The sequence below is a fragment of the Crassostrea angulata genome, chromosome 1 (assembly GCF_025612915.1).
Source record: "Crassostrea angulata isolate pt1a10 chromosome 1, ASM2561291v2, whole genome shotgun sequence".
Classification (NCBI taxonomy): domain Eukaryota; kingdom Metazoa; phylum Mollusca; class Bivalvia; order Ostreida; family Ostreidae; genus Magallana; species Magallana angulata.
Window position 1 is genome coordinate 10,495,130 of NC_069111.1, and position 15,893 is coordinate 10,511,022.

General features: G+C 35.3%; 1 protein-coding gene across 1 annotated transcript in view; it reads left to right on the forward strand.

The window, feature by feature from the left end:
• The window catches only part of LOC128155421 (atrial natriuretic peptide receptor 2-like), an 84,624-nt gene that overhangs the window by 65,688 nt on the left and 3,043 nt on the right, over nt 1-15,893 (forward strand). Inside the window, exon 23 of the mRNA XM_052817124.1 lies at nt 14,883-15,045. Coding sequence (XP_052673084.1) covers nt 14,883-15,045 — 163 coding nt within the window. The remainder of the gene's footprint in view (nt 1-14,882; nt 15,046-15,893) is intronic.

Genomic DNA, 15,893 nt, shown 5'->3' on the forward strand with positions numbered 1-15,893 from the left:
AGAGCAAAGAGCCGTTTGGGGGAGTAAGTGTCATTGCGGTAGGTGACTTTTACCAACTACCTCCTGTGAAACAACGTAAAGATGAAAGACTCTACAAAGACAATATTTCATATCCAGTTGATCATTGGCAAGAATTGTTCAAAGTTGTCGAGTTATCAGAAATCATGAGACAAAAACAGGATATACCATTTGCAGAAGTTCTTAATTATCTACGTACACGAGAATTGCAGGAACCACTTAATAATGAAACCTTGTCCATGCTTCATGAGTGTGTTAGGGAGGGGCCAGAGGATGTGTTACATGTATATGCTACAAACGACGAAGTAAACAATTACAATCTTAAAATGCTGCGTAACAGTTGCGATAATTTTGTTGAGATTGATGCTCAGGATTTCGAGAAAGACACAGCAACAGGGAAACTAACTCTGAGAAAAAAGCCTATATCTAGATCAAAAACAGAAGGTTTGCCCAGCTCCCTTTTGGTTGCGGTGAATGCACGGGTAATGCTTACTCGAAATTGTAATGTAGAGGACGGACTTGTAAACGGTGTCATGGGAAGAATTTTGCATTTTTTATTGAAAGATGGAAATGTTGATCATGTTCTTGCAGTTGGTGTGTTATTCGATAATATGAATGTTGGACAAAGAACTGGGAGAAAAACCCCAGAAGGAAATGTTGTTTTAATCGAGAGGGTGCATGAGGAAGTTGTTGAAAAGAAATCACGATCATTTATCAGACATCAGTTTCCTCTACGACTATCATGGGCATGTACAGCTCACAAGGTTCAAGGAATGACGGTTGACAAAGTCGTTGTCAATTTAGACCGAACATTTTCTGCAGGTCAAGGATATGTTGCCTTAACAAGAGTGAAATGCAAAGACGGATTGTTCATCGAAACTAACGATGTCAGTACATTACATAAAAAGGTATACGCCGATGCTGAAGTAAAAAATGCCCTCTTTGGTATGAATAAATTAAACTTTCCAAATAGATTTGATAGGTCATCTCTGTGTACCAAAGTTATACTTCACAACATTCAGAGTCTTAAAGCACACTTTTCAGATCTGCAGCACGATTTACGTTTTACAGAAGCAGATATAATCAGTTTGACTGAGACCTGGTTGAGACCAAATGAAAATCTCTTCAAATTTTCTTTGGATGGATTTTCTTTCCACTCTCAAGCGAGAGGAAATGTATATGATGATCAGTCTATAGATTTGCATACCAAACGTGTTGCAAAGGGTGGTGGAGTTGCTGTGTACATTAAAGAAAATGAAAATGATAAAAAAGTTAACCTTCTTCCTGTGAACAATATTGAAGGTATTGCTGTCAATTTACAAAGCATTCAAACAGTAATTCTTACCTTATACCGCCCCGGCACAACCATTGCATGCAAGTTTCTACAGCGCCTTCAAAAGTTACTTGAACATTATAGGAAAGACAACTGGAACATTGTTTGCATTGGGGACTTCAATGAGGATGCACACTTGACAGGACCAATACAATCGTTCATGAAAAATCAGGGATTTAGGCAGCTTGTTTCTTTCAATACAACAGAAGGGGCAACAATTCTTGACCACGTGTATGTATCTGGATCTTTGCAAGTGGGCGTTAACAAATTGTCCACGTACTTTAGTTATCATGATGCTGTTGTTGCCACAATTTATCCAAATGATGATAATGCTTGAAATGTTCCATACTTGTTGCTGACAAGCAAATATCTATGAGCGCCAAATACCACAGAGCATCAAAAACACATGGTTATTATATTGTTAAGATGCATATACACGTTAATATTGGTATCGTGAACAAGGGATAACATGAATACTCTTAATATGTCAAAGTCGATTGCCGAGCCCGACCGTTTTCTCCAAGTAAATGTTTTAAAACTCGAATACGGAAATCTAGAATACTCCGCTTATATCGAAGTAAATTGAAGAGCCTCACCCTACTTTAACCCCGTTTATCTCGAAGTAGAGTTATTTTTTCCCGATCGGGTAAACATAACTAGTGTCATTACTTCACATATTTCTGCCCAGGACATTATTCTCATCTTTCAAACTAGTGTTACCTCAAAGTTGTAGAATGTATGTTAAATAGGAGCTTGAGCGTGTTGTACAGTTTACTATATATTTATAAAATTAGGGTTAAAACACAGCCATGCTCACCAATAATGTGCTTAATTAGACATCATATCGATCTAAGAATGATAGTTGCCAAATTCATAAAATGATTAATTACGGAACCGAGTTTATTATTTCATGTACCATTATAAAAACAATGTAGCATGAATAGGATACGAAGATTAAATACCTATTCAAGTGTTACAGAAACAGCTCATGTGTATTGAACATTTTAAACTAATCAGATTTTAATCTCAGCCGAAGTGTCCATCGCATAAATTAACGTCCGCCGTCATATCCGTTCGTCATCGGTAAGAACTATAAACATGAATTGTTCAACTTTTTTGTTTTTAAATAGTTTTCTGTTATTTATCAATAAGCGCGCTTTAATAAATACGGTATATGTAATTTATTTTAAAATCCATCTCGGCAATCTCAAATTTTCAGGCTCCAACATCTGAAGCAAGACTTCCCGTGGCATAATTGTTAGTGTGATGGACTTGTGCCAAGACAATCCGTACTCAATCACCAAATACTAATGTTTTTTCTTCCTTTATTCTACTTGAATTTAAAGATTTTCTACGAAAAAAATGTTCTTATTTCCGTTTTAATCTTTAAAATACAATAGAAACGATTTTATTTCCAGCATAAATAAATGTCTATTTGTATCTCTACAGAGGATTAAATGGAATTTGAAGTAGTGATAAGACATGAAGGAAAAAACCCACTATCCCAATAGGTTTTAAAGGCGAATTCAAACGGAAGACCTCTCGTTGCTCGCAACGAGATCGCGTCTAGTTATTATTCTTTTTTTTTTCTCCCACGTTTTCTCAAAAGTGCTTCAGCCGATTTTGATGAAACTTTCAGATCTTATTCATGACAAAATTTGTAAGAAAATTACACGAGATTTTTTTGGTCGTCACTTCCGGTACCGAGTTATTTAAGATTTCATGTTTTTGCTTGTTCACGATTTTTCTCAAAAAGTATTTACGATAGAACCTTCAAATTTTCAGAGAAGGTAGAGAGTGAACGGCCGCAGTGCCCTTCGTACATCCGAACGTCCGCCGTCACTTCCGGTCGTCACCGGAAGGAAATGAAAAACCTTAATATTTCAAATTTTTAGATTTGAATTTTATTTATGTTTTTATTCGATTGAGACGCTTAAAACACTTCAGAATATGAAATTCGTGTTAAAATCGATCCGGGCATTCCTGAGATTTTGAGTTCAAAAGTTCTGAAGCGAGAGTCCGCGTAGCTCAGTCGTTAGAGTGTTGGACTTGTGCCCAGGCGACCCGGGTTCCATCCCCGAGTGCCGATTATTTTTTCTTTCCTAATTTTGTTTTGTCTGACGATTTTTCCTTTAAAGTGATGGTTTTTATTGTTTTCCGTTTTATTTTTATCATAAATAAAAATAATAACAGGTTTTTTAGTACAAATATAGAGCTCGTTTTTGTCAGCAGTTCGCATCGCCGCCATCAAAGACATGCCGCCGAAGCACCCCTGCAGTACGACCGCATTAGAGTTCACTGGGTCGCTTTGCCGGCATCAAAGAAATGCCGCCATCTCAATGACTGTATGCACACAACATTTAGCAATGCACCAACGTTATTCTACATGGCTTTAAAAGGAGGACTGATTAGTATTTGTTCACATATATAGATACACGCTTGCATGTATGCATGCGTTTATTGACATACGTTGCTGATATACTGATTCCCTAAACACTACAAAAAACTAGAAAATCTCTCTCTCTCTCTCTCTCTCTCTCTCTCTCTCTCTCTCTCTCTCTCTCTCTCTCTCTCTAAAGTACATAAGAACTAAGTACAGGTAACATGCAGTAAATTGGATAGAGGATAAATGTACATTGGCGTCCAAAAATTATACCTGTATTTATTTCAGGTTACGGGATAATGTCTATGGATTCAAATAATTTGAAATTCATTGTTTAATGATTGTCTTCTTACTGATTGGAAGTCAACGCGAAAAAGTCATTTTTATCAAAGATGGTGTACTTTTTCCTTTTTTGTGTATGTCTATATACTGATACAAATCTGTTGCCTGTCTGGGATTAAGAAAAACCTCCGAAGTTTACACTCGTAACTATACAAACGAACGGGTGACTGCGACAAGATTTGAAAACTGACCACCCGTTTATGAGTGTTTGAGCCTAAAAATAAACAGATGTAAAAAAAAAAAAAATCAATAGTTACATCTTTCAAACAACGCTTATACATTGTTCTAACATATGTATTTTATTTAATACCACATATTGGAATATGTGATATTTAGAATTTAATATTCTACGTTTAATATAGAAGTCACCGACCGACCCCCCCCCCCCTCCAAATTCATAAAATCATTTAGTTTTTAGGGCCCGATTTTACTTGATCTTTGATCTTGGCCTTTAATTTCCAATAATTACCATTCTAGATTACTGTACTAATTACCAGACCAATTCGTTCATTATTAACAGAGTTATGAAGCTTTTGGCATTTGAGTTTTAGTTGTTGTGTTTGACATGTACTGTAAAAAAAAAATTCTGACTCCCAAGCCCTTCACTCAATCCTAATGAAAATTCGTGAAAATTTAGCTCTGACCCCATTCTTATTGTCTGTCAAATATGCAGCGGATTGAACAATTAAGAAGAAATTCCTGGATTAAACGGCGCTTATTGCTTATATGTGGAAATTAAATTTACACACTGTACACGCACCGAACCCAACCCCCCCCCCTTCCTATTCACAAAATCATTTAGTTTTTCTGGCCTGATTTTACTGGATCTTTCATCCTGAGCCTTTATTTTCAACCTAATTCAATTCTAGATTACTGTTCTAATGACCAGACCTATTCTTTCATTTTTAAGAGAGTTATAAATTTTTGGGCATTTGTGTTTCGATTGGCGTGCTTGACATGTACTGTAGAAAATTTTTTTAACTCCAGAGCCCCTCACTCTATCCTAATGAAATTTTATGTAAATGTACCTCGGACCCCATTCTTATTGTCTGCCAAATATGCAGCGGATTGAACAATTAAGAAGAAATTCCTGAGATCAAACGGTGAGTATAGCCTGTACGGGGATTTAAAATTTACAGAGTACAAGGGATGTAAGCAGCCGCGTAATATTTCTGTTGTATGTATATTTCTTGTTTTCCGTTTAGTCTGTATCTACGATAGCGTGTGAACTACTTATGAATGTTAGAACTGTGGAAAATTACTGTCTTCAAATTTTTACGTGTTACTGATTTCGTTATTTCTACATTTATAAAGATTTTGTTATAGTAAACGACACGAAAAAAAATATCAACACTGAAATACATGGGTAAAATGCATCAGTCATTGTTTTAGGACTTCCCCAAATTGTTGTTAACCGAATCCGAGATCCACACCTCAAAATTCTATTTTCGATTTATTTACGACGAAAATCAAGCTCGGGTCTTTTCACCCCCCTCCAGACACAAACACGCATCAATATTTCAAATGACCTCACACTGTTACCAAACCTAAATAGTCAGACATCTTACACTTTGTTTTTCATCTCATACAAAAACTCAGCTCTTCTCCCGGGCGGAAACGCCCCAAATTCAAACACAAATTCGGGAATTATTTCGCGTCAGCCATGTTTTGAGACACCTGCAAAGGTTGTGTGTTCTAATCTCGCCGGAGCCAAGATTTGCTCTTTCTCTCTGTAAGAGGGCAAAGTATATTTAACATCGGGTTCGAGATTCACATTTACAATTTCTACAAAAGTTAAAATTTGGGAATGAAAAAGTATTTTTATGTTTATATCCTAATTGAATAACTGTAATAATACTTAATTTTTTACACTTGTGAATCTGTCGATTGATTGGTCAATTTACGGTATAGGCAGTAGGCCATCTTTTGGCGGCATTTTCATCGTAGATGTTGACGGGGAAAGACCTTTTTGTCTAATAGATTCCTCATATGAGCTGTTCCATGGTCACTATAATACTGCACACTGTCGTAAATCACAAGAATCCTGTCCACGACGCCAAATGTAACGGGATGGGAGAAATAATGACGGACCAGACCGGGTTTCGAACCCGGGCCCTCTGAATCTCTAGTCAGGTGCTCTACCAACTGAGCTATCTGGCGCCGGTATTCGAACTGGTCTGACCGTCACATCTCTATTACTTTCTCTCCTTTTTATTTCTTTTTCTAACTAAAATATTCAACATAAAAGGGTTGTTGGACTGTAGTACAAGTCGAAAAACACTCTTCAATTAAGATTTAGACAAAAACAGTCTTTTATTATTAGGGTCTTCCGTCTTCAGCGGAACACCCTTCTATTCTTATTGTTATTAGGGTCTTCCGTTTACAAAGGAAGACCCTCCTTTTTTCTTTGGTTTCTTTTTATTACAGGTCATTAGACCTGTTATTAGGTCAAAATATCTCTTATTTAATATGATATAAAATGGGGCTGGTACTTCAAATTAGGAATCCAACGGGTTGTATAATCCTTCATCCATCGCTCTTTTAGATCACATCTGCATTTCTTGATATGTTTCGTTGATGAAGATAAAAGGCAAGGTCATTTCCTCTTCTAAAAATCGGACGGAAGACCTCCTCGTTGCTCGCAACGAGATCGTGTCTAGTTATTATTATTTTTTTTTTCTCCCACGTTTTCTCGAAAACGCTTCAGCCGATTTTGATAAAACTTTCAGATCTTGTTAATGACAACATTTGTAAGAAAAGTACGTGGGATTTTTTTGGTCGTCACTTCCGGTCCCGAGATATTAAAGATTTTATGTTTTTGCTTGTTCACGAGTTTTCTCCAAAAGTATTTAAGATAGAACTTTCAAATTTTCAGAGATCGTAGAGAGTGAACGGCCGCAGTGTACTACGCATATCCGAACGTCCGCCGTCACTTCCGGTCGTCAGCGGAAGGAAATGAAAAACCTTAATTTTTCAATTTTTTGAACTTGAATTTTTTTTATGTTACTATTCGATAGAGACACTCTAAAAACCTCTGAATATGAAATCTGTTTTAAAATTGATCCATGCATTCTCGAGATTTTTGGCTCCAAAGTTCTGAAGCGAGAGTCCGCGTAGCTCAGTCGTTAGAGTGGTGGACTTGTGTCCAGGCGACCCGGGTTCAGTCCCCGAGTGCCGATTATTTTTTCTTGCTTAACTGTGTTTTGTTTAACGATTTTATCTTTATAATGATGAATTTGAATGTTTACGTTTTCTTTTTTTCATAAATAAAAATAATAGCGGCTTTTTTCAGTACAAATACAGAGCTCTTTTCTGTCAACTGCTCGCTAAATTCGGACGATTGTCGCATTGCCGGCATCAAAGACATGCCGCCGAAGCACCCCTGCAGTTCGACCGCATTAGAGTTCACTGGATCGCTTTGCCGGCATCAAAGAAATGCCGCCATTTCAATGATTGTATACACACAACATTTAGCAATGCACCAACGTTTTTAGTATTTCACATGGCTTAAAAAGAAAGGTTGTTTTGTATTTATTCAAACATTTAGATATGTACATGTATGCATGTATACATGCGTTTATTGATAAATGTTGCGTTTATATTGAATTCCTGAACACTAAAATCAATCTCTCTCTCTCTCTCTCTCTCTCTCTCTCTCTCTCTAAAAGATCTACTACAGGTAACATGGAGTAATGAGGCTAGAGGCTAATGTATATTTGACGTCAAAAAAGTAAATACGTATTTTTTTCTAGTTACGGGATATTATCTACGGATGTTATTTTTTGAAATACACTGTTCAATGATTTAATAACAAATCTATTTGTCTGGGATTAAAAAAAAACGATTTTTATTATTAACTGAATGCTTAACATTGGTCATTTAGACATAACACTTGGGTATCGTTTGGATTCGGGAAAATGGGGAATAAATAATCATACTATATTTCTAATGATGTAGGTTATTTTATTTGCTGACTTACCAGAATTTTCTATTATGCAGTTATTGTCGGCAAAGAAAAACTTGAGACAAAAAGAAATATAATAGATATGAAAAAGCAGATAAACCAATTATAAATTTCTTTGTCAAATCAGAGACATAAATGTTATTTATGTCTCTGATCAAATCGATTTCTAATTAATCTCTCTCTCTCTCTCTCTCTCTCTCTCTCTCTCTTTTTCTCTCTCTCTCTCTCTCTCTCTCTCTCTCTCTCTCTCATCATACATATGTAGTGTTTAGCATGTAAATGTTATGGCATTTTATATATCTTATTTCTGAAAACTTTAAAAGTAAAAAGTAAATCCATAAATTGCGTTTGATTTCAAAAGATTATTGCAAATGTTTCTCGACTTGTTGCAATACTGCTGTTGTCATAGGCAAAATCCCATCGTGAGCTCTGGACCGGTAAATGTCCGAGTAAAAATAAACTGGCGACTTCGAGAGAATAATGCGTATATCTCCGCTATTGTAAGACCCATCAACTTAAAATTCGGCAGGAGTGTATCTCAGACATTACTTTTATGAAAAATACATGCACGTTGCGAGTGTTTTAAAGATTAATTGATTTTTTAGGATTTTGAAGCGAGCTGGTAGTTTTCTATCTGGGTCAGAGTTCGACCTCTTTCTTTATTTATGGTTTCATTGAAATTAATGTTGAAATTGGCTTGGCCCCTGTGCAGCCGCGTAATATTTCTGTTGCATGTATATTTCTTGTTTTCCGTTTAGTCTGAATCTACGATAACGTGTGAACCACTTATGAATGTTAGAACTGTGGAAATTACTGCATCAAATTTTTACCGAATAAATTTACGTGTTACTGATTTCGTTATTTCTACATTTATAAAGATTCTATCAATCCTGCTGAAATAAAACAGTCAAACATAATAGCAAACGACACGAACAAAAATTCTCAACACTGAAATACATGGGTAAACTGCATCAGTCATTGTTTTAGGACTTCCCCTAATAGTTGTTACACGAATCCGAGATCCACACCTCAAAATTCTATTTTCGATTTATTTACGACGAAAATCAAGCTCGGGTCTTTTCACCCCCCTCCAGACAAAAACACGCGTCAATATTTCAAATGACCTCGCACTGTTACCAAACCTAAATAGTCAGACATCTTACACTTTGTTTTTCATCTCATACAAAAACTCAGCTCTTCTCCCGGGCGAAAACGCCCCAAATTCAAACACAAATTCGGGAATTATTTCGCGTCAGCCATGTTTTGAGACACCTGCAAAGGCTGTGTGTTCTAATCTCGCCGGAGCCAAGATTTGATCTTTCTCTCTATTTCTTTCTCTGCTTTTTATTTAATTTTCTAACTAAAATAATCAACATAAAAGGGTTGTTGGACTGTAGTACAAGTTGAAAAACACTCTTCAATTAAGATTTAGACAAATACAGTCTTTTATTATTAGGGTCTTCCGTCTTCAGCGGAAGACCCTTCTATTCTTATTGTTATTAGGGTCTTCCGTTTACAAAGGAAGGCCCTCTTTTTTTCTTCGGTTTCTTTTTATTACAGGTTATAAGACCTGTTATTAAGTCAATAGACCTCTTATTTAATATGAAATAAAATGGGACTGGTCCTTAAAACTAGATCTCGTTACGAGTAACGAGTAGGTCTTCCGTCCGATTTTGTTTTCATATGATACGATGAAATATCGATATTCTCTGCCAAATCTGCGATCTTGGTGAATCTAGGGTTTTTGTCTCGAGACCGAAAACGGACGAACAAAAGAGGTTTATGAAAATAAAAGCTAGGGTTTTTTATACATATGTTTAGTGTACACTACTGTTAATCATAGCAGATGAAACACCAAAGATAATCTTGTGAAAAAAATGAATTGTTTGAACTCTTCTGGTGAGTACCGGAAGTGACGGTTGACAAAAGAAAACCCGTTAAATATATCTTCAATCGATTGTCTATCATTTATAAAAGTTTGTGTCTCAATCACTTACAGTGACTAAAATCTCGCTGGTATCAATTTTGTAAAAAGGCTAGGTACCAAAGATATTTGAAATCTTGATTGTTTTCAAGTTATCTGTAATACAGTTTACGAGTGTCTTGGCCCCTCATTTAAGGGGCCAGTCCCTTTTTCTTGAGTTCAATCGAAAGTTCTCACGAATACTAACATTTTTTGTTCTTACACCCATCTAAAATTGTTGTTCATTTTTGAGATACAAATGATTGAATATTTTAGGGGCCAGCCCTCTAGATCCTTAATGGGGGCAGACTTTAGAGTTTTGATTAGTGGAATCGATTAGAATCATCAATGCAAACATTTTCTTTTCTACATTGCCTAACAAAATATGTCTCCTTCTCAAGATATATTGCATCAAAGTTTAAGTACTTTGGCCCCTTAAAATCCCTAATTACGTCATAAATGGGTGTGAAAATGATTATACCTGATAAATATTGCTACAATCAACAACTTTGCTTCTATCTTGCATTACATAATTTTGATCGTTTTTAAGTTATTTGTAATAGAGTTTACGAGTGTCTTGGCCCCTAATTTAAGGGGCCAGCCCTTGTTTCCTGATTTTGTTGGAAAGAACGTTTAATTATCTACTACTTTTGTTATATATGTCTTAACAAAATACCAACTGATAAAAAGATACAGATGAAAACGTATGAAAATTTTGAATGAAAATTCGTACTCAATTTTCGAGCCCAGGCGAGCTCCAAGAAATGGCGCCACTGGCGTAAAACAACATAATAGTGCACAACTTCAAACTATAGACTACCTATCCTGAAAATTTCATAGTCATATCTCTGATAGTTTCTGAGATCAGCTCTGCACAAAATAGGTCGTGAAAATGTGCAAAATGGCCGATAAATCGGTACCGGAAGTGAGGACAGAAAAAATCTCAAAAATGTATGAAGTTTACATCAAGTCCCATCTTCTGTGAAAAAATGATTGAAATCGGTCGAATAGTTTTCGAGAAATCGCGTGCACAAAATTTGTGGAAAAAAATAATAATAAGAAGAAATCGTACGAAAACTATAAGGTCTTCCGTTGGAAACGGAAGACCTTAATTAAGGATCCTACAGGTGTATAATCCTTATCCATCGCTCTTTTAGATCACATCTGCATTTCCTGATATATTTCGTTGATGAAGATAAAAGGCAAGGTCATTTCCTGTTCTAAAAATCGGACGGAAGACCTCCTCGTTGCTCGCAACGAGATCGTGTCTAGTTATTATTATTATTCTTTTTTTTTCTTACCGATTTTGTGCAGACGATTTCTCGGAGATGGCAGGGTCGATTTCGCTCAAATTTTCAATATAAACGTGTTTTTATTTAAAGCTGATATATAATTTTTATTTTTTGAAAATACACTTCCGGTCGGAAGTTATCGTCCGTTTACGATTTTAAAAAGTCAATTTTGTCTGTCAGGTTTCTCAAAAACGAGCAAAGATATAGAGCTGAAATTTTCAGAGATGATAGATCTACCGTTTTTCTGATGTACCTCGGTCAAGAGAATGTCCGCCGTCACTTCCGGTCGTCACCGGAAGGAAATTTGAAAAATTGAATTTTTCGACTTTTTTATTTTTAAATATTTTTCTTTGAAATTTTTACACCTTATAGTGACCCTTTCACTGATTAAGAATATGTAATTAGTTTTAAAATCGATCAAGGCATTCTCGAGAAATTAAGCGTCAAAGTTCTGAAGCGGAGTCCGAGTAGCTCAGTCGTTATAGTCGTGGACATGGCCCAGGCGACCCGGGTTCAAGCCTCGAGTGCCGCAAAATTTTTTTCTCTTTTTTTCGCTTAGATCTACGATTTTCTCTTTGAATTGATGAGTTTAATCTTATTTATTCAAAAATCGGACGGAAGACCCACTCGTTGCTCGCAACGAGATCGAATCTAGTTATTATTATTATTCTTTTTTTTTCTTACCGATTTTGTGCAGACGATTTCTCGGAGATGGCAGGGTCGATTTCGCTCAAATTTTCAATATAAACGTGTTTTTATCTAAACCTGATATATAATTTTTATTTTTTGAAAATACACTTCCGGTCAGAAGTTATCGTCCGTTTACGATTTTAAAAAGTCAATTTTGTCTGTCGGGTTTCTAAAAAACGAGCAAAGATATAGAGCTGAAATTTTCAGAGATGATAGATCTACCGTTTTTCTAATGTACCTCGGTCAAGAGAATGTCAGCCGTCACTTCCGGTCGTCACCGGAAGGAAATTTGAAAAATTGAATTTTTCGACTTTTTTATTTTTTAATATTTTTCTTTGAAATTTTTACACCTTATAGTGACCCTCTCACTGATTAAGAATATGTAATTAGTTTTAAAATCGATGAAGGCATTCTCGAGAAATTAAGCGTCAAAGTTCTGAAGCGGAGTCCGAGTAGCTCAGTCGTTATAGTCGTGGACATGGCCCAGGCGACCCGGGTTCAAACCTTGAGTGCCGCAAAATTTTTTTCTCTTTTTTTCGCTTAGATCTTTATTTTATCTTTGAATTGATAAGTTTAATCTTATTTATTCAAAAATCGGACGGAAGACCCACTCGTTGCTCGCAACGAGATCGAATCTAGTTATTATTATTATTTTTTTCCCCTTTTTGTCTTATGAATTTCTCAGAGATGTATTGATGAATTCTTATAAAATTTTCAGGAATGACTGAAAATATAAACATTTAGAGGCTTTTTGAAATAGATTTTCTAAATTCACTTCCGTTCGTCCGTTTCCTGTCCCGCGACAAAAAGCTTGTCACATCGAGATGTCAGAAACGATAAAGACTTGAACATCCAATCTTTGAGGGATGATAGACCTATAGTTGTAGATGTGTTTAAACATTTTTGTTTTGTTCGGCGTAACTTCCGGTCGTCACCGGAAGCACTTCAATTTTTTTTGTTTTTACGTATTTAATTTTTTTCCGTAAAATAAAGATATTAGTATAGATCCTTACATATGTCATCTCTGCGATGTTAAATAAACAAAAAAATTCTACTTCTGGTGAGATATCTCAAATATCTCGGGTAGTTTTTTTAAAACACATTTTGTACCCGCGAGATCTCAGAACCTATAAGTGATCAAAGCACAAAACTTTCATGGATGATAGACATTTGATTGAAGATGTGTTTAACCGGTTTCGTTTTGTCTTCCGTCACTTCCGGTCCACACAGGAAGAGTTCAAACAAATCGAACTGTTTATCAGTTTAACTTTTTTCCATTGATATTTGTAGTGTTCTGGATGAGAAACGAAGTACAAAAGGCAAGTATACAAGAAATATTAAATACAATTAAGATTGAGCACTTCCTTTTGTCCGTTTCCTGTCCCGCGTTGAAAAAGCTTGTATCAACGAGATCTCAGAAACGGTAAAGACTTGAACATCCAAACTTTGTGGGATGATAAACATATAGCTGTAGATGTGTTCACACTATTTTGTTTTGTTCGTTGTAACTTCCGGTCGTCACCGGAAGCACTTCAAAAATAACTTCTTTTTCGCATAAAATTCCTTTTTAATAAAATAAATTTATAACTATAAATCTATGCATAGGTTGTCTATGCGATGTTAACTTAACAAAAAAATTCTACTTCCGGTGAGATATCTCAAATACCTCAGGAAGCTTTTTTAAAACACATTTTATACAAACGAGTTCTCAGAAACTATAAGTGATCAAAGCACAAAACGTTCATGGATGATAGACATTTTATTGAAGATATGTTTAACCGGTTTCATTTCCTTCCGTCACTTCCGGTCCACACAAAAAGAGTTCGAACAAATCGAACTTTTTATCAGTTTAACTGTTTTCCGTTGATATTTGTAGTGAACTCGATGAACAATAATGTACAAAAGGCAAGTATACAAGAAATCTTTAATACAATTAACATCGAGAACTTCCGTTTGTCCGTTTCCTGTCCCGAGACAACAAACCTTATTTCGACGAGATCTCATAAACGGTGTCGACTTGAACAATCAAACTTTGTGGGATGATAGACCTTTATACGTACATGTTTTTAAACTGTTTTATTTTGTTCGGCGTAACTTCCGGTCGTCACCGGAAGCACTACAAAAATTATGTTTTTTCTTTATGTATTTCTTTTACATGGAATGAATATATCAGTATACAATCTTAGATGTGTCATCTTTATAATGTTAGATTTTTAACTTCCGGTGAGATATCTCAAATATCTCTATGTAGCTTTCCTTTTTACAAATTTGATGCCCGCAAGATTTTTGTCACTGTAAGTGATTGAGACACAAAGCTTTCATGAATGATAGACATTTGATTGATGATATGTTTAGCGGGTTTTATTCTGTCAACTGTCACTTCCGGTTTTCACCGGAAAGATTCAAATAAATCATATTTTTAACAAGTTTAACTGAATTTCTTGGGTGTTTCATCTAGCTTGATAAACGTTTAGTGATGTACGCTAAGCAAATGTACGAAAAATACCAGCTTTTTTTATTAATCACTTCCGTTCGTCCGTTTCCAAAACTATTGTTCAAAGAGATTTCAGACTTGGCAGAAATGTGAACAACCAAACTTTGAAGAAAGATTGACTTATGATTGTACAAATGTTTAACCTGTTTTGTTTAGTTCGGCTTTACTTCCGGTCGTCACAGAGATTTCTTTTTCAATCTCGTTGTTTTACATGGAAGTAACGTCTGCATATATCATTCACAATAATTATCATATCAACTATTTTCTCTATGTAAGAGAAGCAATCTCTACTGTTAAATTGATTCATTTATATCAAAACGGAAGACCTTTTTGTTGCTTTTGCAACAAAAGTCTAGTTTCTTTTAATCGTCTTAATTCAAACTGAATTTTAACCATATTGCAGGTTGAAACAATAGGGGATGCATACATGTTGGTAAGTGGTTTGCCAAAACGGAACGGAAACCGACACTCCAAAGAGATAGCAGATTGTGCAATGGATATCATGGCCTCTATAGGCACTTTCTGTATCCCACATCAGCCGAACGCAAAAGTGAAAATAAGAATAGGTAAGAAATCAGTGTCTTAAATGAGAAGAAAAGAGGTATAGCGCACTTAATATACGATTTGGCTTCAAATATAGGACTTTTGCAAATATCAGACATTTTAAATATTATACAATATTTAGATTAAACATATTCAAAGAAACGCAAATAAGACAATTTCCATGCTAGAAGAATCTTAATTATTTTACACGGCATCATTAAATATTCAGGTTTTGTTAGGGATATATAGGAAAGTAGTTAGTATACGATAAAAAAAATGGATTGACTATTTGAACCACTCTTAACCAAAAACATCCGATTAAAATTATGTTCTACAGGTAATGTAGTACACGTTTACATTGAATTAATTTTGGTTTAACGTGGTCTTCGTACTGAAAATTAGACAAATATTTCAATTAGTGACTTTTCTAATACAATCATGTATATAGCCATATATATTGAAAATGCATCTGCTGAAAATGTTAGATGCGTGGCCTAGTGGTAACGCGGAGGTTTTGTGGTTGCTGGATCGAACTAAGTAGTGATTTTTTTCCACTTAAATTGAAACATGAACAGAATACAGAGATAAAGTTACATGTATCTAATCTTCTGGTTTTTTAAAATTAATATATTATTTTGTTTAATTCAATCTGAGTATGTCATATTAAGCATACTCAATATAAACAGATCTCTTCATTAACACTATACAGGTACTCTATTTACACTTAGATCCATTACATTTTGCTTGAACTTGTCACGGTTCAGAATATCAACTACTGCTATACACAGATTTTCCCAAATTTATGACTAATCAGTTGTTACAGACACCGTCATAAAATCAGTACAGTGTATCCAGGTTTCGAAAATCATAT